This window comes from Rhyacophila brunnea, unplaced genomic scaffold (genome assembly GCF_057557595.1).
Source record: "Rhyacophila brunnea isolate RB1 unplaced genomic scaffold, BYU_Rbru_1.0 scaffold_4, whole genome shotgun sequence".
Classification (NCBI taxonomy): domain Eukaryota; kingdom Metazoa; phylum Arthropoda; class Insecta; order Trichoptera; family Rhyacophilidae; genus Rhyacophila; species Rhyacophila brunnea.
Window position 1 is genome coordinate 19,209,255 of NW_028233068.1, and position 21,120 is coordinate 19,230,374.

A 21,120-nucleotide genomic window follows, 5' to 3' on the forward strand; every position below is an offset into this window, starting at 1 on the left:
TTACCTTACCCCTTTAGCCTTATTATAATAAATCCAGCCCTGAGTAAACTGTTCTTAATAATATTATGTGATGTCAAATAATGTGCTCCGAGAGGGAAGAGTTACTCGAGTCGGTCCAACCAGCTGATGGGCCCTTACTGCGGGCGTGATCTCTTCACATAAATTTTGCTGTCCGTATAATAAGCTTAGTTTTTATTTTTATAATTATCAATAATACAGGAGCTGTATTCCTTTTTAGCTCAGATTCGAATCCTGGGTCTGATAAATATACATATTTTTTTTCAATTTGTGTTTGGAGTAATTGGACCTAATAGGTTGAGGAAGAGGCCAAAATTTCTCATAAAAAAAAACAAAAATCTGTTAATACAAACCTCCACTCTGTGGAGGTCCATAATATGGTCTTATTAGTATCGGACATGATCAAAAGAAAATATTCCTTTTTATTAAAAAATATGATTTTTTTACAGTGGAATAATTTAACCATAAACAGGAATAATATGATCATTGTTACGGTTTCTATTCTCGACTGTATTTTAATCAAACCTATTGCATCGTTTTCTCCTGCTTGATTTTCCTCTGGCCATGTCTTATTTCATGGTAAAACTATTGAATATACATCTATCATTCGATAGAACTAAAAAACCTGATAGCAACACTAAAATTAAAATATAAAACAGGTCAGAAACAATGTACCTAACGATCTCCAAAAGAGTAAATTTGTTTTAAATAACAAGTTATTAAACTGTTGAATAATAAAATTGATAAAAACACTGCTTTTTTTAATCATAGCAATGATATGTGAAATTGAAATGAAATTTAAGGTATAGCTGACACCCCGACAGTAAAGCAATACAACCTAGAGTAAGTACACCAATAACGCTGTCCTATGCTACAACTCTATCAAGAATATTCAAGAGACAGTTGACAGGCTGCGTAACAATTCATCATGCACCAGCCTGAACATCAACGCAAAGAAAACTAACAGAATGTGAAATATAAAGATATCTGTACTGATCTAGATTTCTATTTCTTAATCATAGGAGATGACATTTTGCAAAAACTTGCTAAACAAATAGGAATGACTAGATAACATTCAATTCAATGTGGAATGTCTGAATGTTCAAAACTTTACTGACAGTGCTACTTAACTTGTTGAGCGCGGAGAATTCAATTACTATTTAATTACCGCATTTAAATAACATGCTAATTATATCGAATGGCCAATTAATTAGTGTGTGTACAACAGGTGTACCGCCCGCGTGGAAAGGGTTAATAGTAACAAACCAAGTCAAGGCATATTACAATTACTAGAGTAACCGTATACTGTGCTTTTAAAACAAATGTTTCCAGTAGATGTAGTCTCTCGTTACATCTAATTTGAAGATGCGATTAGGGATATCAAAAATGTGTGTTGTTCGCCAATAAATATAATATTATATTAATCAATAAATACAGTTTTGAAGTAATAATTTGACAGCCATTTTGAGTCAATGTGTCAAAAACATCCAACTCCCGCAACACAAACTTTTTAAAACGTATAATGAAATAAATATATTTTACCGTGAAATGGGGTGAGATCAGACTAATGCTATTTTCAACATTTTTTGTACCTAATTAATGTTTCACGCCTCAAATTTGAAATAGCAATCCCACATGATTAGCTACATAAATTTAGTATCATACCATGGTTATTATGTCAAAAAATCCTGTATCTTTTATATTTGAAATAATATCAACATTTGGGCATTGGTACTTTGCTGATATTATGTATCGATACTTTTTCTTTCATATGACCCCAGATCCACATACATCCATGGCCATTCCACATGCTATAGATACCTCAAGACTCCCGTTGTTTAAAACCACCTAGATTTTGTCGCCTTGGAATGCCGCTAAATACTATCCACAGGGTGTATACATACTAAGAAACTATGGGATGCTGGCATAATGAAGACTGGCAAGGAATATAGATTTTTGGAAGCGCTGTGTGGTGTCCATAGGTAATATGCTATAGATTAGAACAGCGATACTCAACACATTTATTATCAGGAATTTCGTATATCTTGATATTCGTTTCGACTTTTTCGACACCCGAAGAGGATCGTCATTATGGTCCACATCAGATCTGGTATAAGAATGTTGCTATTGCACACGATTAATTTAAAAAACACGCATAATTTTTAAAATCTCAAAAATGTTTTGTAAAAAAGGGGGGGTTTCAGGATTTTTTTCGTCACATCAGTAGTGATGCGGCCCGCGTTACTTTACAAATATATGTATTTGGCCCGAAGAAAAAAAAGGTTGACATTGGATTAGAAGCAGACATGAACAAAGAAATTTGTGAGACACATGAAAATACGGTTATACTACAATTACTAAAACAGTGACATATTCGTAAGGTTTTGGTCTGATGTCGAAGATTTGCACAAATACTTGAGTCTTACAAAGCAACTGCATAGTGGCAACTTTGAACAGTTCCATTTACGGTAGTGTTTTTCAACTTTTTAAATAAACGTTATAGGTAAATGAAAACAATAATATCAATAGCTTTAGATAATTTTATTTGCGTCATAATTTAACAAAATTATTGTGGTCCTTTACATGTTACATGGATTACTTAATTATCGTAACATAAAAACAAATAGATAATTAAACAGTTTGAAATGGCAATATTATTACTTTCTATATACATAAGACGAATCTTGTGAAACTATAAGCTAATAATTAATTATATGAAACTTTGTAAGAAATTAGATACAAAGATATAAAAGGATGTTTCTGAATATTCAGATCATATTTCTTGAACAAAATAATTTTTGTGGTTCATCCTTACACCATTATAATATAAACCTACATTCAACATCACATCTGCGATAAATGTTCAGGATCACTTTTGCAGTATTTCAATCATGGCTTCAATGATAAGTATAAACAATTATAAAAAATTACAGTATGGTGCCTATACTCTGGCTGACACGCTACATACCTCGGCTAAAGGTGCTTTTAAACAATCAGTTTTGCTGTTTGATCAGTCTCCGTTTCAGTCGAGTTGTCAGTTGTAAATGCAAAACTGAAGCGGCCGACTGAAATCGAAACAGAGACGAGACAGGATTGATTTTCTATCAGTTATCGTATCCATTTTTAGAGTTGCCAGTTAAATTGACATGTAAATTCTATGCTACCGTATTTTTCATACTACTTTTCTAATTTCGATTGAAATATTATTATTTTTTCAAACATAGGTACTATATTATACCAACCAATATGTTTAGAAAGTTATTATAAAAATAATATTCATTTTTAGTGGATAAAAAATACATCGCCGTTTCCCAACTGAACTGTCACGAGACAGGATTGATTTTCTATCAGTTATCGTATCCATTTTTAGAGTTGCCAGTTAAATTGACATGTAAATTCTATGCTACCGTATTTTTCATACTACTTTTCTAATTTCGATTGAAATATTATTATTTTTTCAAACATAGGTACTATATTATACCAACCAATATGTTTAGAAAGTTATTATAAAAATAATATTCATTTTTAGTGGATAAAAAATACATCGCCGTTTCCCAACTGAACTGTCACGAGACAGGATTGATTTTCTATCAGTTATCGTATCCATTTTTAGAGTTGCCAGTTAAATTGACATGTAAATTCTATGCTACCGTATTTTTCATACTACTTTTCTAATTTCGATTGAAATATTATTATTTTTTCAAACATAGGTACTATATTATACCAACCAATATGTTTAGAAAGTTATTATAAAAATAATATTCATTTTTAGTGGATAAAAAATACATCGCCGTTTCCCAACTGAACTGTCAACTGAGACTGGTCGTCTAAATATACCGCCGTTTCAAAACTGAACAGACCAAAATGAAAACCTCGACTGCACGGACAACGAAACTGACGTCTTAAAGGACCTTTACACATATGTTGTAATTCCCCGCCCTCCACTGCCAACTTTACTACATAGTTGCATACCAGACAATATCTACATACAGAACTCGGAGCCAAAATAGTCCATAAATATATACAAAAAAATTAAGTGAAAAATTAATATAGTATATATATACATACAATACTATTACCATTGGATGATTGCAATGGTGATAGCATTTTAGTACCCCCAATATACCTAATTGTGAGGGACAAACTTCTACATACATAATAATATTATTATCAATGATGAATTTATAGACAAAATTGAAATAATCAATTTGACACTCACATTCATATTACTTATATTATTTACAAACAAAAAAGTAAACTTAGAACTTTCCAGTATATTTATAATACTTGTTATAGTTGTCATAGAGACGCTGGAACATAATTCTACTCGAGTCGGTCATATTTCTCATTATGAAGCCGATAGCATGTGTATCAAGTAATTGGAGTAAGGAATAAGCGCAGTTTTGCAAGTGGAATTTGACAGGCGGACAAATAGGGGTCTTTTGGAAATTTCCCACAATATCAGTAACCAAGTAGGATGCTATTCTTGCAAGATCTTGCCTCTGTTTCATCACCATAGTCTGTGTAAGTCTGTAATCAAAGAAAAAAAATTAAGCACTATTTTGTGCGAATTAAAGTCTGTTCCCATCCCGACATTGTCTGCAGATCTATTTGCGGCGCTTCCTACAAGATATTGAAAAACAAAAACAAATAGTAGAAATAATTATTTTTTAAATCTTAACTTATATGGTCCAAAGATTGTCAGAAATGGCTGAATCAATTATTGCAAATCTTGTCCAAGCAAAACCCTAAAGTTTGACAATATGAACTGGAAATATTTAATTTCCAAAATGACATAATACTGACATTGTACCTGCGTCTAGAACCGATAGTAACCTAAATGTAACCATGGTGACAATTTGATAATCCACACACAATACATTCCACTCGCGGTGGGTGCATTGGGATAAAGGCGCTGGTAGGTATACAATTATTGCTGTTTCATTTTAATGTGCCTGCTACACATCTGTGTATAACTTTCACTTTCTCTGTACAGAGGTAAGGGTGATTTGTAATGTTTTAATTTTATTGTGACTTGCGTGAGTGAGATTGGATAATGTAGTTTGTTGCTGGTCAAAAATGATTGAGATAAATATAGTACTGATCTAAAATTAATACAATTATTCTTGGAAAATTTATTTCTTGGTTGGCAATATTAATTGATAATAATAACAAAATATTCTTACTTTTCAATATTAATAGCGAGAGAAACTAATTTCTCTATCTCATTTTTATTTGTAACTTTCTCCAGGTTTGACCTAATGCTAAGGTTTTTGATCAATTTTCTGTAAACTTGCATGAAGCATGGCCATCTGGAAAAATAAAACACCAATGTCACATTAATGAAAAAAATCAATTATTGCATCTGACGTTTTATGGGTGATATTATTCCTAAATGCATACCTGTCTTGTAACAATTCTGATCGGTGTAGTAGTATAGAATTGATCAGGAGGGTGCATTTCTCAAATGTGGTGCAAAATATACGCAGCGACTCTTGATTTCCATAACTTTGACTCGTTTGCACATCAAAGTTGACTATCACAGGCATTTGCAGCAGAATGTCGATTATTGAATGAGACAAGACCATCTGAAAGAGTATTAATTGTAAAGAATAACATTACATACAATACAACTTTACAAATCGTCACCGTTTTAGCAAAACCATCTATGTGCACTTTCTCAAATTGTGCAGGAGAAGGATAAAACTGAATAAAAAAATAATGTTACATTTAAACATTAAAATTATGAAGAATGCTTTATTATAATCAGAAAATGGTCTAACATGATTATTTTGTTTACAAAAATCTTTTATTTTTAATACAAAAATAATAAAAATACAGTTTGTGATGTCACATAAGTTGTTTTGACCGTTTTGTAAATACACATAGTTTAATTTATTCATCAAAATGTGAATAATAATAAATTCATGAAAAACTGTTACATAAATAATAGTTGAAATATACATAGTGCGTTAGTGATAAATTGCAATATCATTTTATTAATTATTAATGCAATAGTGAGATGATATTATATTTATAAGTTCGTTTACTTTCTATTAGCAGGTTTAAATGCTAGGTTATCGTAGAAATAGTGGTGATCTTTCTCTATTACACTTTTTAATTCCTGAAGATGTATGTATTTCGACTGCGATATTGGCAATGATTCATTATACATATTACAAAGGCAGTCAAACGGTTGCACTGATAAAGTTGAGTTTGTAAAAGATTGTTCCATCTGGTAGATACTGTAACATTTTAATATCATATACAACAGGATCTCCGATTCGTTTTCCTGGTCTGATTGAACTTAATCCAGATTTAATCTTATCCATGATTCTTAAAAATTAAAATCAATGACATTAATTTTATAAGGTTGTGTTGGTCTTGCTAGCCGCATACGTGCTATATAATCAGATGGTGAATATATTGGAGGCTTAAAATACTTTTCTTAGGTGGCATGTGCACTATCGGCCTCTATCATGGTGTGACCTTTTTCCAGAAAAAGCTGTTGAATCTCGATGTTTTCTCTCTCTAGAGATATAACTTAGAGCAGTAGCGAATAATTTATTTCGGTTTTGATATCCACACCCATCCGATATTAGAATTATTTCATTGTATTGTCCTGCTTTCGATGAGATGAGACAAATTCATTAGAAGATACATTATGAAGAATGTATATGGTGAAATTGTGTAGTTGCAGCTTTTGTTTATAATACATTTGTGCCTGTGTTTTGGACATAGCAGCACACTTTGGAGATCCATTGTGATTACTAACCGTCCACGTTCTGGTACTCTCCTTCATTTCATTTTTGGTCTTCTAGCATCTTTTTTTTTTTTTTAATAATGTGGCTATTGTATTCCATTTCTGAAACATTCTTCATTTTATAACTACAGCAGATGGCAGTGATGGCACACTGATCTTTACGTGGTTGGTGGATACTGATTTTTTGGTAGTAAATATACTGGAGTATATTCTGCTGCTTTATGACCATTTTCCAGAGACCATTTTTTATATTCATCATGCATTTGTATTTTGGATCGGAAACACGATTCCACATACACCCTGGAGGTATTTTCTCTGCAATAATGGCTGGGAACTTTGGAATTAGATCCAACCATAATGTAACATTTTTCCACAAATCTCTCCGTTTTGATTTTTGGTTGCACTACCAATTATTTATCTTCAGTCAGATTCTTATTACCTGTCATTGTTGCTTTCAATTGGCCACTGTCATCGAGACGTTTGTAGTTGTTTATCCAACTTTTAAATTAATTCTCGCCTATACCCTATTGACCATGTAGGCATCTTCCAGAAATTATTGAATATTTCCTGTCTCTCTTTTTGAGAAAGCATCTTTCAAACCGTCGTGCAAGACCATAATGCATAGCATATAACATAGAAACAAAGTATGTGTAGCCAAACTGTAAAAAAACATTACACTCTCGATATCAAAATACCATCTACATATATGTTACTATAATATACACATAGTGGTTTTTGAACCTTACACATAGCTGTTTTTTATTTTTTGAAATAACTTCGGAGCGAGTTTACCCAACACATAGATCATTTTACTGGCCTATAGAGAAAAAAATAAGGAATGACTTGGTATTTAAAAGTCATTTTTGATAAAAGTGACACATAGATGGTTTTGCTAAAACGGTGACGAAATATTAATTGTCACTTCCATTCCAGTAGCTGGTTTATTTTAGATTGTTATATTCATCATTTTATGGAAATTGTCAAAGTGCTATTAGCAGATTAGAAATTGAAATGAGCAAGATAAGCAGGTAGAATGGTGTGTCAGACTCTTGTGGCAGTGCAGGCTACTCATTTAGGTGTTAGTATCGTTACTTTCAAATGAAACTAAAACCGTTCCAAAGTGATTTAACGCAGCTGCAATACCAAAAGAATCTGTCCTTTCTCTACATAACTTATTAATTCATTTTACATAATCTTGACTGATATAACAACTTCTTAGCATTATAAAAATAAATATATTTTCTTAAATACATAATCCAATTTTAGTTAGTCACCTTTTTAGTGCAAACAAATTCGGTCATAACTTCAAAATAAATTTTGGCGATTTCCACATTTTTAGTTGTCAACGCAATGGCCTCCCTTTTCTCCGATTTCCCATCGACAAAACCTTCGTCTGCGTCAGCTCCTTGCGAATCTCCAGCATCTTGCGCGGCCGCACTGGAATTGTTCCGCAGCCAGAAGAAGAAATGCCAACACATTTGCTTCACCAAATTGGAGCGAGCTTCATTTTTCACGGCAACTTTGAAATTAGTGTTAAGGAAACATGACCATAACTTTCTTGTCATCTGTGTCGAGGTTACATTCGGTTTTAGCTGCAATTATAATAATAATATACATTACCATCAACACAAAGCCAATATACACTCATTCATTCTGCAAGACAATGTAGTGAACAAAGTCCACATTCCACAATAATTATTTACACACGAGTCCGAATAAACATCTGTCAGAGAGAGGCATATTGCAATTGATATTACATATCGACTGTAAAAAGGAAAAAGGGCGTAATCCACACAAAACAAATTTTACAGGAGCAAAAAACCTTTTTTCAATGATTTCCTGTCAAAATCAAAATAAAAAATATACACAGACTTGAAGTGCATAATGATTAATAATTTGGTGTATTATTTTCCCAATCTGACATTAATTACGTAAGTTATTGAAAAATGATGGTAACATCCTTTTTCCTTACCAATTTCAAATGTCGTATTCATAAAATACAGTGGACTTGCGCAGCAAATAGCCTTTTTTCTCACTTATTTTAAATTAAATTCTTGGGAATGTATTTCTTTATAGTGTTTCATTAGGTGTTTATTTAATATTTTTTCATTTCCCATGGTTTAATTATATTAACCCTTTCTAAGCGTTACGAATCCCGACTTAGTACAACAGTGCGCGTTGTTATTTCAAGCATCAATAAATCGTAATAAATGTCAGTCAAACATACACAAATAGAGTAGTAAAAAATCGGAGTCAAGTTCAAAAATGATTATGACTGAACCTAATATTTTATGTGACTCTAAAAATAAACATTCGTCGCCTAAAACTGATAAGAAATCACGAACAAGATTTCTTCATTGAAAAAATGCCGGCTTACTCGAGCGGCGCCATGACACTTACGAAATGGTGCTGGACTAATGCGTCGATGACAGATTAACAAGTGTAAGAACAGTTCAGTATTATAGTCTACGGCTACGATTTCGACAAATATGTCATACACATAATGAATAATAATATGGTTTATGACTTTTATGAGCATTTTTGTTGAGTGTGTTAAAAAAATATCAGTCATAAATAGCTCATTTTTATAGCATCCAGGACATCTCAAACTGTGTAACTTTTATTTGAACTCCCATACACATTGCAGCACTGCAGGTCGAGTATAAATAAATCATCCTTGAGAACTACTGGCTATTTGAGAGTAATGTACTTACCACCAGTGCCTGGTTTGTACCTACCATTGACCCCGAACTGAATGGAATCGAATGACACATAGTTTATAACAAAACGGTTTATTTTTCGAATACCTATTAGGCTATTACAATTCGTAAAATATTAAATTTCAAACACTTTTTGCACTTCTAAATGCTTTATAGTCACCACAATTTTATTTTCAAGTTCATTTGTTTTTTTTTTTATTATATTACTTCAATAACCTGTGGGTCTATTCTATACTTATCGAACACTAAAGTGATAAATAGTATCAAACTTAGGGTAGGTTTGTATCAAAATATTAGCACTTATTGTAACAATTACACGAAGTTGGTTTTTATTGTTGCAATAAGTGCGATATTTCAACAGCAGCAAGATAGGTGCTGTTAAAATATAGCACTTATTGCAACAATAAAAACCAACTTCGTGTAATTGTTACAATAAGTGCTAACATTTTGATACAAACCTACCCTAAGTATGATAATATTTATTACTTTATCACTTTAGCGGTCGATAAGTATAGAATAGACCCACTGGTACTAGAATAGGTAATCTCTTATTTTATTATAATGACATGATAGTAAGTAACTCGAGTTATTTTCGACTATAAATATAAGAAGAATTCTCCATAAAAAAAAATAGTAGTCATGAATCAAACCCTTTTGAATAGTGTTACGAAAAAAATAATTCTCAAGTGTCTGTCTCACACCAGCAGACGATGATTTGCCGCGCAGTGTATAAAAATTCAGTAGCGCGGGACCTGGTGTAGCGTAATACGACAATTTCCGCATTTATGCGGGAACGGGCATCTGATTGTTCGTGTCTTTTCTTTATAAATGGCTGATAACTAGGGTAAATAAATAATTTTTGTCTGTTTCACCTAATTCTATAACCAGAAAATAGTATTTAAAAATGTTAATCAATGATAAACAAAGAGACATATTGAATCGCGGACTCCTAGGTATATTTAAATGACACCTTGTTCAAATTATTTTCCGAAACTATTTACTCGCGGATAATATAATAGCAGATAGGCGAATGAATGCAATCTCCAAAAGCATTCCTTTTGTAAAAATATTTTGTAAATTCACTTTGATCAATGTAAATTTCGAATATTCTATTTAACAGTTTACGCACCAAATAGTTTTTCAATCATTAAAAAACAATATAACTTATTATATCGCAAACTCGTATCGTTACAAACACGTCAGTCAAATGTCTTCGACGCACATGCACTAAGAAGCGATAAGACACTATATACGCGGCAAATTTGAATTGGCCCGATGACTGATATTTTTTTATTCAAGACACGCTCCCGAAAAATATTTATTTAAATTAGATAGAACAAAAGTTTAGGCTATCCATTGACAGATGTCAAGAGAAGGATGATTTCTGAATAAATTAAATCAATGTTCGAATTATTCGCGCCTGGCCGAAAGGAGTACTAGGCAAACGAAAATCGAAATGACTTTAGTCAGCTGACGCGCGGATGACTCGCGCGTATAGGCTGACTAAAGTCAGTTGCCGCGTTAGAAAGGTTAAGGTTAAAATTAAAACAATCATAATTTATTATTTTCAGAAAAAAAGTATTTTGTTAAATCATAAATGCCACATAATCATTACATAATAGTAATAATAATAATAGTAAATATAGCAAATATTTTATTATATATAGATAGACATAAGTATAAGATAGATTCAACTTAGTTATTTACAATAATTATAACAAATAACCAATATTTGCGGATGTATTTGGTTCTTGACAATCACTTGTCACTTCCATCAGTGGCTCCTGACAACAAATTAAAACAAAACGCATTTTTCTCGAGATTTATGTTATTACTATAAATAATACGGTGCATAATTATAATTTTTGTCCATTACAATGATTTTAATCGTAGATATAAGCGTACTTAGGACCCAGTTCAGTTTAGTATTGTTTTTGGCACGTCACATAACCTATAAACCGCACGGTGGTGTTTGTAGTAAATATAGCAAATATTTTATTAATTTTATCATCTAATAAGAACAAGAGATCATTAACCAATGATTAAGACACAATATAAGTTGTGACACAATGTTTTATAACAATTTACAGAGAATTAACGATGACGCTTCACTTGTGCGGCATAAAAATTCCAAGGCGTAATTTTAAGGACTTACTATTTTTCTTTGTGTTGTTTATTCCATCCATGTTAACACCACAAATTTTAAGAATATTTTAACTTCTTTCTATTGCCACTTTCACTTGATTAGTATACTTTAAATGAATTTTAATGGAGAGTGTCGAAATACGTGTTGACTGTCAAACGAGCGGGCGAGACTAGTAGGTGGCTTAATCTTCATCTATGGTTCATACCTGACCAGGACGGTCGTCAGCGTTTAGTAAAACTGCCATTATTCTCATACATTTACGGATTAAGTTGCTTACCGCTCTTTTCCTTACCACAAAAGATTGCTTGAACGACTTATAATGTCATTGATGTGGTTTAAGCCCCTTTTCCTGGACGTAAAATTCACACCCCCTTCATTTCCAAAAACTAAAAGCTAAATTTTGATAATAATTAGTCATTTGCAGCTTAAATCCTTTGGGCATACCATGTATTGAGTTGAATACTTTGCTAATAACAAATAAAACCCACTTTGCAAAAACTGAGGCTTACGCCCCTTTTCCTTTCCAACGTCGATATTGATTTTTTTCTTAATAAATTTATAATTCTTCCTGAACTCGTAAAATATAATCAATTAATTACTATCTGAAAATATAGTAAACTAAAAATTAGGACAAAACTGGAAAAAAATACTAACTTGTGTTGTAAAATTCAAAAACTGCTTGGTCATAACTTGACTTATAAACTTAGGTTCGCAGAGTTCAAAAATAAGTTTTATGTTCTCTTGATTCGAACTGGAGATTTCCATCCACTCACTCCCTGACCTTCGGGTGTCGTTTTCGATAAAATCCAATGTCGCCTTCCACGCCTTCATGTGGAATTCTTTTTGATCTTTGGAGTGTGTATGGTATTTTAAAGCAACACTCAATAGACAACAAGCGCCTTTTGCGTGCTGAGAGCACACATCTTGGTCTGATATTGCAGCAAGCTGTAAGATGAAGACACCATTAATGATGATATCAAAATTCTTGACAAAAATAAAATGTTGTATGCATAAGAACTCTTATGTTTTGACTAATTTTTATGAATAAATTAAATACTTGTTTCAATAAATACTTACAGCAATATCCGTAAAAAATCCAATTCCTTTTGAATTTTGTGAATCCGCTTCTTCGCAATTTAAATCAGAATCTACATTCAGAACTATTGCAAAAGATTCTAGCAAATTTAAAATTGCTAATGTCGTGTCATTCTTTACAAGTCTTTCTATTTTATTTTCATTATTTGTAAATGTGATGTTATTTCCCAAAGAAGTACTCGGCATTTCATCCACATCCATGTTCGTATCATCATTTGTATTAATGTTGCCACATGTCTCGAGGGTTTTTTTATCAAAAGATTCCCATTCGATAGAATTAAAAATACCCTGAACTGCCTCGATGGCTTTTTTCTGATTTTTTATGACAGGTGCTTTTATGTCACTGGATAAGTTTCCCTTTTTCAGATTTGCTAAATATATAAGCAAGACTGACAATGTCTGGAAATGGACATTCAGCAGTTTTTCATGATTGGTGGGCTCAACAGCTTCCACGGACGCACAAGAATCTAATAAATATTTGACAACATATTTTAAGCTCTTCACATTTTCTTTCGTAACAGTTCTATCGAAAATTAACCTCAGTGTTTTAAATGCTATGTTATATTTTCCTCCTGAATATGTTGTCAACTCAAATAGATTTTTTTTTCCAATTTGAAAAAGGAAATTAGGTGGGAAAACATGCATAAGATTCGGTGCTTTATATGAAAGTTCAAATATTCTCAAAATTATTCTGTCACATTTTGATTCAATCTCATCAAATATGATTGCGTATTCTTCATTTTCATTTCTATGCGCTGCCAATTTCATTAAAAATATTGAGAAAATGGTTGCTATTTGATAATTTTCCTTTAAGTATTGAATAGGTATTTCATGAAGTAAATCTAATAATCTCATAATCCTTTCAATACCATTTGAACTTTTTAAAATATGACAGTCAATCAAAGTGTCACAGTATCCGTTTACATCATCAATATTTTCATTGAAAAACACTTTTAAATCAAAGTTTTCAATATCTGATGCTTCAAATATTGATTTATATTTTTTTAGCACCTTTGGTTTGTCGTATGACCGCCAAAAGCTTCGATTTGACTCGATCAAAATTGCAGACAGCAAGTTCTGATTGTTTTTGACACTATCCATTTTTAATACATTAATCGACTGCGCATTATCAGCAGTGTCCGTGTCATCCAAAATCTTTGAAACAATTTTTGAGGAAGCCATTTTTATTTCTGACGCATTTAAATTAGAAAACAGAATATGAGTGTTGTAATCTGTGGTCATCAGCGATAGCCAGAGGCCGTCCAAGTTTTCAAATGTATGTCGTCTTGTATTCTCTTTTATTTCAACCGATTCGGGCCTTATATTGAAAACGTCAAAAGTTGTCAACTTTTGCAATATAAGACAATTCTAAAAACAAAGCAAATACATAATTAAAATAAGGAAATGCAGTATACATGTACACTGTATAGCTATAGATGGTACAGAACTACGTACACCTGCCAGCAAAGAAATCATACATTTTAAGCTTATTTATTTGTGTGATGAAATATTTTGAAATCGCCATTACATCAAAGAATGATCGTTTACGTCAATACCTTTGATAACCTTAATATTGAAGAACGATTGCATGCTGATTCATAAATGCCGCTGCTATCAAAGGCTAACCTGTGATATATTATTAAGTATTTTCCCAAAGTTATTTATGGTAAAACAAGTTGGTTTTATGTCATCCGGTTTGTGAGTAGATCTCCAAAATAATTAATTTTACGTAAATCTTTAATTCTACATGTACATATTTCAATTGGGACTATGTATTATCTCTTGAGTATACATCAGTAGCGAAGGGTGGAGATAGGCTGTTAAGATCCACCATAAATAGTGCACATTAAACTTTGTTAGTCATATGAAATTATTTTTATTGAACTAAGACTACAATTTACAGACGGTTTTAGTTAGTTTTTAAAAATCAAGTAAACCCTACCTAAACCAAACATTTATTTTAAACTCAACACACCTGAAAATGTTTCTATCGAATGAAATGTACCTTGGACAGTTAAAGTTACAAAAATTCACACAAAACAACACTCCATGAGACTACGAGTCACTACTTCCAGTAAACATTCAAAACTCCGAGTAAACCTTTTTTTGCAAACATGTCCACATTTTTTGCTTGTTTGTCAGTCTATTTGCAATGTTTTTTAACCTTGACATAACATAAAAAAAAAATTTTAGGACTTCTAAGCAGGACCCGGACCCTGCGTGCCGCTAATTGTCGAAAGGAATGGAGAAGGTTGCTCGATGGCCAAACATTTTAATCACGATCCTCAGTAGTGAGGTTTCGATGAAACAAATAACGAACAATGAATATTTATAAAAAAAAAAAAAAAAAAACACTATTTCCCACTCATCTATAATATGCTTCTGCCTAGTTATGCATGCGTTAATGAAAATATTTACATTCATCGGTGTTTTGTAAAAAGCGAAGGCGAATCAACCATTTTGGCGATCGAGATTTTAATAAAAAAACAATATGTACCTCACTAGTTTTGTTGTTTAAAAACTGAAAGTATTTAAAAACAATAATAGTAAGGCGAATATCCACTTAGTGTTACGAATAAAAAGTGAATGTGACATATGAGCAGTGGCGGCCGGTGATTTTTTGGATTGTAATTTTTGAGGGTGCAAAAATGAAATCAATTCAACGTTGTTTTTGATTTGACAAAAGGTTATTGACATTTGGGAAATTACCTGTATATTTATATTTTTAATAAAACATGATGCGAGTTACTTAAATCTTTATTGGATTAGTTTTAAGAAACGATTGTATCTCTTATAGTAGATAAATACCTCTTACTTTTAACGGAAGCCATCTTATTCTATTTCAATTTCAATTTGTACACTGTGTGAATGATTATTATGAAACTGCACTTTGTGAAATAGTATTAAGATTTATTAGCTCATCACTAGAATTCATGAATTAATAATTTTCTATATTATAAATAACCGACATCATTTCGCATTTAGTCAATACACAGGATAATGAAATATTAATTTTCCAGAAATGCGGTAGGTAGCAAAATAATTTTTATCTTCACTGATTTAAATTGGAGTACACATAAATCAAAATATCTTACCGACATTGTATTTCTTACCGATTTTAAATTTATAAAATAATGAATTCTATTGTTTTTAGTTTTACAGGCATTTTACATACGAGATTGTTGAATATGATACTAAACATAATTTGACCGTAAACAGTAAGCTACGGCGTCTATAATAACAAACCATAATTCAAATCTGTAATTGCTCTCTACTCAGACCAATATGATGTCGTTTTACCCGGTCGGCGCATGATATTCTGGAATTTACGCATGGCGAAAACTATTAGCAAGGTGCATTTTACATACGAGATTGCTGAATATGATACTAAACATAATTTGACCGTAAACAGTAAGCTACGGCGTCTATAATAACAAACCATAATTCAAATCTGTAATTGCTCTCAACTCAGACCAATATGATGTCATTTTACCCGGTCGGCGCATGATATTCTGGAACTTACGCATGGCGAAAACTATTAGCAAGGTTTAAGTTGTTTTTTAATGGCTTTAGTTCATACTAAGCTTTGGGTTAATTTTAAGTAAACTAAATATATTGCCCGGGCGCAAATGATTTCAGTGAGGATGACGTATACGGTGCATAGTGACTGTATTATCGCCTATTGACAATATGGGCACATCGGTTTATGGTTTGCATTACAATAAGTGAGCGATAATATTAAAAACCTATGAAGAAAAAATATGATTTACGATGTTGAACGATGTTTCATAGCAATGCAAGCAGTGCAGTGCACTTGTATGATATTAGACCAGCCGCCGCTGCATATGAGGCCTTTTAAAATATTATATTATAAAGACAGTATTCTTTCTAAGCTTTATTATAAACTTGTTAGACATTTATAATCATCCACAGATAATTAATAAATAAATATCAAAAGTTAAAAATCCTTCTCCTGTAAAATAGCATTTTGGTTAATTCGCCCTTTTTACAAAACACTGACGATATTCTCCTGTCATGAAGTCCTGGTGAAGAAGAAGAAACAGTGTACATTCGTATATAGGTAGATGTATGTAGGTCTGTACTAAGCTTAAAAATTACAAAAACCAACTTACCATCATGGAAGAACATTTTTCATTAACATTCTTTGTTACCAATTTGAAAATACTTTTCCATTGTTTGCCGCTTAAGTATGAATGAAGCATTGAAATATTATAAACGCTGTCATTTTGAACATCAATTTTGTCATCACCTTTGAGATGCTTGTGCAATTCATAGTAAGGCTGAAACCTCAGAAGAAGCAACTTTAATTGGCCATAGCTGTGGCACAAATGAAGAAGTGAATACAGCAATCTATCATTCTGCAAGAAAATCGAGACAAAAAAAAATACATTATACATGATAGCTAATGAACTTTTGACCAATATTTGTAAATGTCAGATATTTAGTGATTTTTAAATGTACAGAAAGAGCTTACGTAAGGCAGCACGATTACAGCGGCTCCAAATTTAGAAAGAAGTTCAGAACCAAAATTTTCGAAAGTATCTATAAATTCACGGACAATTGCTTCAGGAATATTCTGGTCGGCCATTTTGTTGTGATCCATATATGACGATAGCCACGATGATAATATTTCAAGTAGTATTATGACACTCGGCGCTAAAAAAAGGTATTGGTACAATAACACACAATGGAATTTCAGGTACATATTGATGTTAATAAAAATATAAATTATTTTAAGACCCACGCACAGAACAGATTAATAAGATAGAAATGCGAAACCCAGTTGCCATAGACCAAGACTTTTCAGTTTTGGTTTATAAAACTCAAGAAATGCAAAGCCCGCTGAGTCTCCTCAAATATTAACAATATTAGATAAACATTTTTTTTAAGTGACAAACGTTAATACATATTATGGTACAGACATAACCATTGGAAATATTGTATTCTCCAACACGTGTTTAAGTTTATCCCACATTTCCCCACTCGAAAATTGTACCTTCTTACAGCCACACCCAGAAGGTAAACACTTCCATAATTTTTGAGTTCTCTGGGCCTGCATGTCTAATACACATTAGGTAAAAAAAGATTAACTTACAATTCACTTGAATGTCAAGTTGTGAGATACCATACTCATAAAAACAATTTATAAGACTCTTGAATATGTCTATATTTTGTCCGGACGTCAATGTTGCACCAAGTTTCCCAAATATGTCACAAAATTCTTCAGAAATAATATCTTCAGAAAGAATTATTTTATTGTTCACTTTGGAAGTGTCTTCACCATTTTCCAACAACTTCTTCTGTTTCTGAATTAGCTTTTCTTGCGCTCTGTTCATGGACTCTAATTGTATTTTAAGTTTCGGCAAAGCCTTCACTACAAAGTCTGTCCCTCTGCTCAACTTAAAATGAAGATCAAGATTTGTAATCATAACAGACTGATATAATGAATGGAAATCATTGAAACCGGCATGTGTGCCAACTTTCTTCTCAATCATTATTGCCGGTAGTATTTCATCTAGATTACTTTCCAAGATGGCGGGATCTAATTTGAACGCTTGATTTATTATGAGAAGCGAATCTGCAGTAGCCGTTGTGTCATCCTGCAGAATATTTACAATGACTTCTTGCAAATATTTTATAAAACTTTTCGTAGATTCAGATTCTCCGGCTTCTTTCGAGATTAAAGGATATTTTGAATTTAGATTGACATTATATTCAGTTAAATACTTCAAGTTCTGAAAGTATACATGTTTGGACATATTTTCAGCCAAGGCAATATTAGCAATGTCACCTGCTACCTTAATATATTCCTGTTTAATACCAAGGCATTGCGTTAGAAGTACATTAAAAACGAACGCTAACGAATCGTTGGATGCGCAAGAGTAAATAAATAATTTTATATAATTGCTGAGAAATGAACAGTCTTTGTCGAATTCATCATCATATTTCAGTAGGACATCTATAATTTTTACAACGGGTCGAAGAGATTCTCCTTTCTCTTCGATTAATGCTGATAAACTTGATCCATTCAAAATGGTACTCAGATAACTTTTAAAAACAGCGAGAGACGCACTCGGAAATAAGATAAACTGACAAGCACTCAATGCCTTCAGTGTCAATTTGGGATAATTGGACATCTCCAGGATAATATTTAAAAGACGAGTCTCGATGAATGCGCCCACAAGTAACGCCTTCTTGCTGAAACTCTTTGTAAAATTTTGCAAATCATTGAGAGCCCTTCTTGAAAATACAATATAAATGTGAAGATCATTTTCAAATGATTTCAATGTGTTCTTTTGTGATACCGCATTCTTGCAATTTGACTCCGACGAATTGAACAATATGTTTTTCAAAATTAGTTGCACGAATGTAAAGTATATGATGATAAACTGTTGAAAGTGTGCAGTCAAACTAGAGTTTTCAATCAAAATTAAACAGCATTCGACCAAATCAACATTTTCTTCAGCACACTTCACAGAACGGTTGTCGGCCGAGGGCTTAGAATTTTGTTCAAGTAAATGTGACAGGATCTGAAATAAAAAAAAAGAAACCTTAAATGAATTCATACCATATAGTAAAGTGAGGAAAACTACCTGATTCCAAAAAGCCACAGTTTGAAACATAGGTATTCAACTCTAAAAACATTATGAAACCATTTTTTACACGGTTAGTGAAGCAGTTTATAGAAGTCTGACTGACCATTTTAAAATCCCGCTGAGTAATTTTTCAGCACATTGTGCCCGGATTGGTAGCTAGTCATAAAGTTTGTCACATTTTTTCATTCATTTGATAGAAGTATAATATTAGTAAAATTACAAAAACATGACATGTACCTATGTCTTCACTCAAAGTATAAAGCATTACAACTTATACTTATGCATGTCCTAATGTTACGAATAGTTTGGATTTAGTACAGCAGAATTCGTTACAAGACACACCATAGTGATTTTGTACATTCACAATTTGTACACTTACATGAAGAGGATTAGCGATATTGTCACAAATGGTGCAGTCTGAGATAAGTAGTTGATATTGGTATGAATTGGCACAGGGAAAACATTTTCGTTGACAGAATTGAAGAAATAAAAACAAAATATGATGGTGGAAGGTACCTTGATAAGGTTCGACTTGGCAGCAGGCGTAAATTTCTTGAAATTCAGTGAGTTTCTTAAACACGTCTTTAACGACACAATCACCGCGGGCCCATGTTGTTGTCTGTCAGGCAGTTCTAAATTTGAGCAAATCCACTCTATGATTGTCTCTTCTCGGTTCACCGCCGGGAAAAAGGGCGATGATAGCACATTTTCGGCCAAACGTAAGCGTTTTGATAACGGTTGATCATCTACTTCTAGCCGGCGCTTAAGTTCTGAAATTGAACGCGGTATGATTAACGATACATATCAATTTTACATGGGTGCCTACTGCTACGTTAAAATAATATACTTTTATGCTCTGAGCCCGTGTTTTGAACCGAATGTGAGGTTATGTACGTAATGTTAAAATCATAAAAAAGTAATAAAATATCAAATGTCGTCTAAAATAGTGAAAAATGCAATCGTTGTAAATAGTATAATGTAATTAATTCAATTATAAAAATAATGCGAGAGTGAAATTAAGTAATTACCAAGGCTAAGTGACATTTTAGACATATGAAATACACCCGCATTTGATTTGTAATCTTGACTTAAGTAATTGTCTATGACTTTAGTGTGGCAAGCTTTAAAAAAATAAAAACGACGTAAATCCTAACACGTTGTTGCCATAGCAATAATATAGAATTAGTCTTTGGAAATAATGCACAAGACAATAATAATATGATATAGAAAGGGTGGGAAAATCGCACATTGCAATAATCAAAATTCACAATAAAATAACTTTAACATTTGGAAAGTAGTTTTCACATATATTAAATGATTTCACAAATAAATAGATGAAATCACATAAAATAGTTTGTTTCACAAAACAAAAATCATACATCACTCATTGTAAATGAAAGGAGTTTTACCTACCAATAAAACTCTTATTATTCGTGTTGACTTTGAAGTCCTTAAGATAGGGTTTGCTCTTCCTTCTTCGCGTGAGGTTATATTCTACTAATTTATGGGGAATATATATTCGCACAATTGAATAGACTGTTTTCACAAAGCGCTGACAACATTTAAAAAGATGTTCGTCACATCGGAAATGGATGATATTCACAAATCAACTACAACTCTCAAATGATCGATTTGCACTAAGGAAAAAGTAGTCTTCACGTATCAATATACTATTGTAACCAATTAATCGTAAAAGAATACAAACACTATGAAAATTAGGTTTAATGATTTGAAACCATATTTTGGCAAAACGTAAGTATG

At 32.2% G+C, this 21,120-nt stretch overlaps 1 protein-coding gene across 1 annotated transcript; it reads right to left on the minus strand.

The window, feature by feature from the left end:
- Positions 1-2,540: 2,540 nt before the first annotated feature.
- On the minus strand, positions 2,541-20,453 carry LOC147067048 (uncharacterized). Its single transcript, XM_085953664.1, has 11 exons — positions 20,388-20,453; positions 19,876-20,129; positions 17,859-19,293; positions 17,238-17,419; positions 16,876-17,121; positions 12,725-14,110; positions 12,302-12,592; positions 8,056-8,373; positions 5,422-5,606; positions 5,205-5,330; positions 2,541-4,548 (listed from the first exon to the last, which is right to left on the minus strand). Exons 1-11 carry the CDS (start codon positions 20,410-20,412, stop codon positions 4,278-4,280), a joined length of 4,719 nt encoding a protein of 1,572 aa, XP_085809790.1. The 5' UTR covers positions 20,413-20,453; the 3' UTR covers positions 2,541-4,277.
- Between the last annotated feature and the right edge of the window lie 667 nt (positions 20,454-21,120).

Bases quoted from the DNA above. Each gene is read 5' to 3' on its own strand.
- LOC147067048 (XM_085953664.1), bottom strand. From the start codon at position 20,412: ATGTCTAAAATGTCACTTAGCCTTG. The intron at 5,607-8,055 runs GTGACTAACTAA...ATACTCTTTCAG, and splicing joins AATTTGTTTGCACTAAAAAG to ATGGTCTTGTCTCATTCAAT. The intron at 5,331-5,421 runs GTATGCATTTAG...TTATTTTTCCAG, and splicing joins TCAGAATTGTTACAAGACAG to ATGGCCATGCTTCATGCAAG.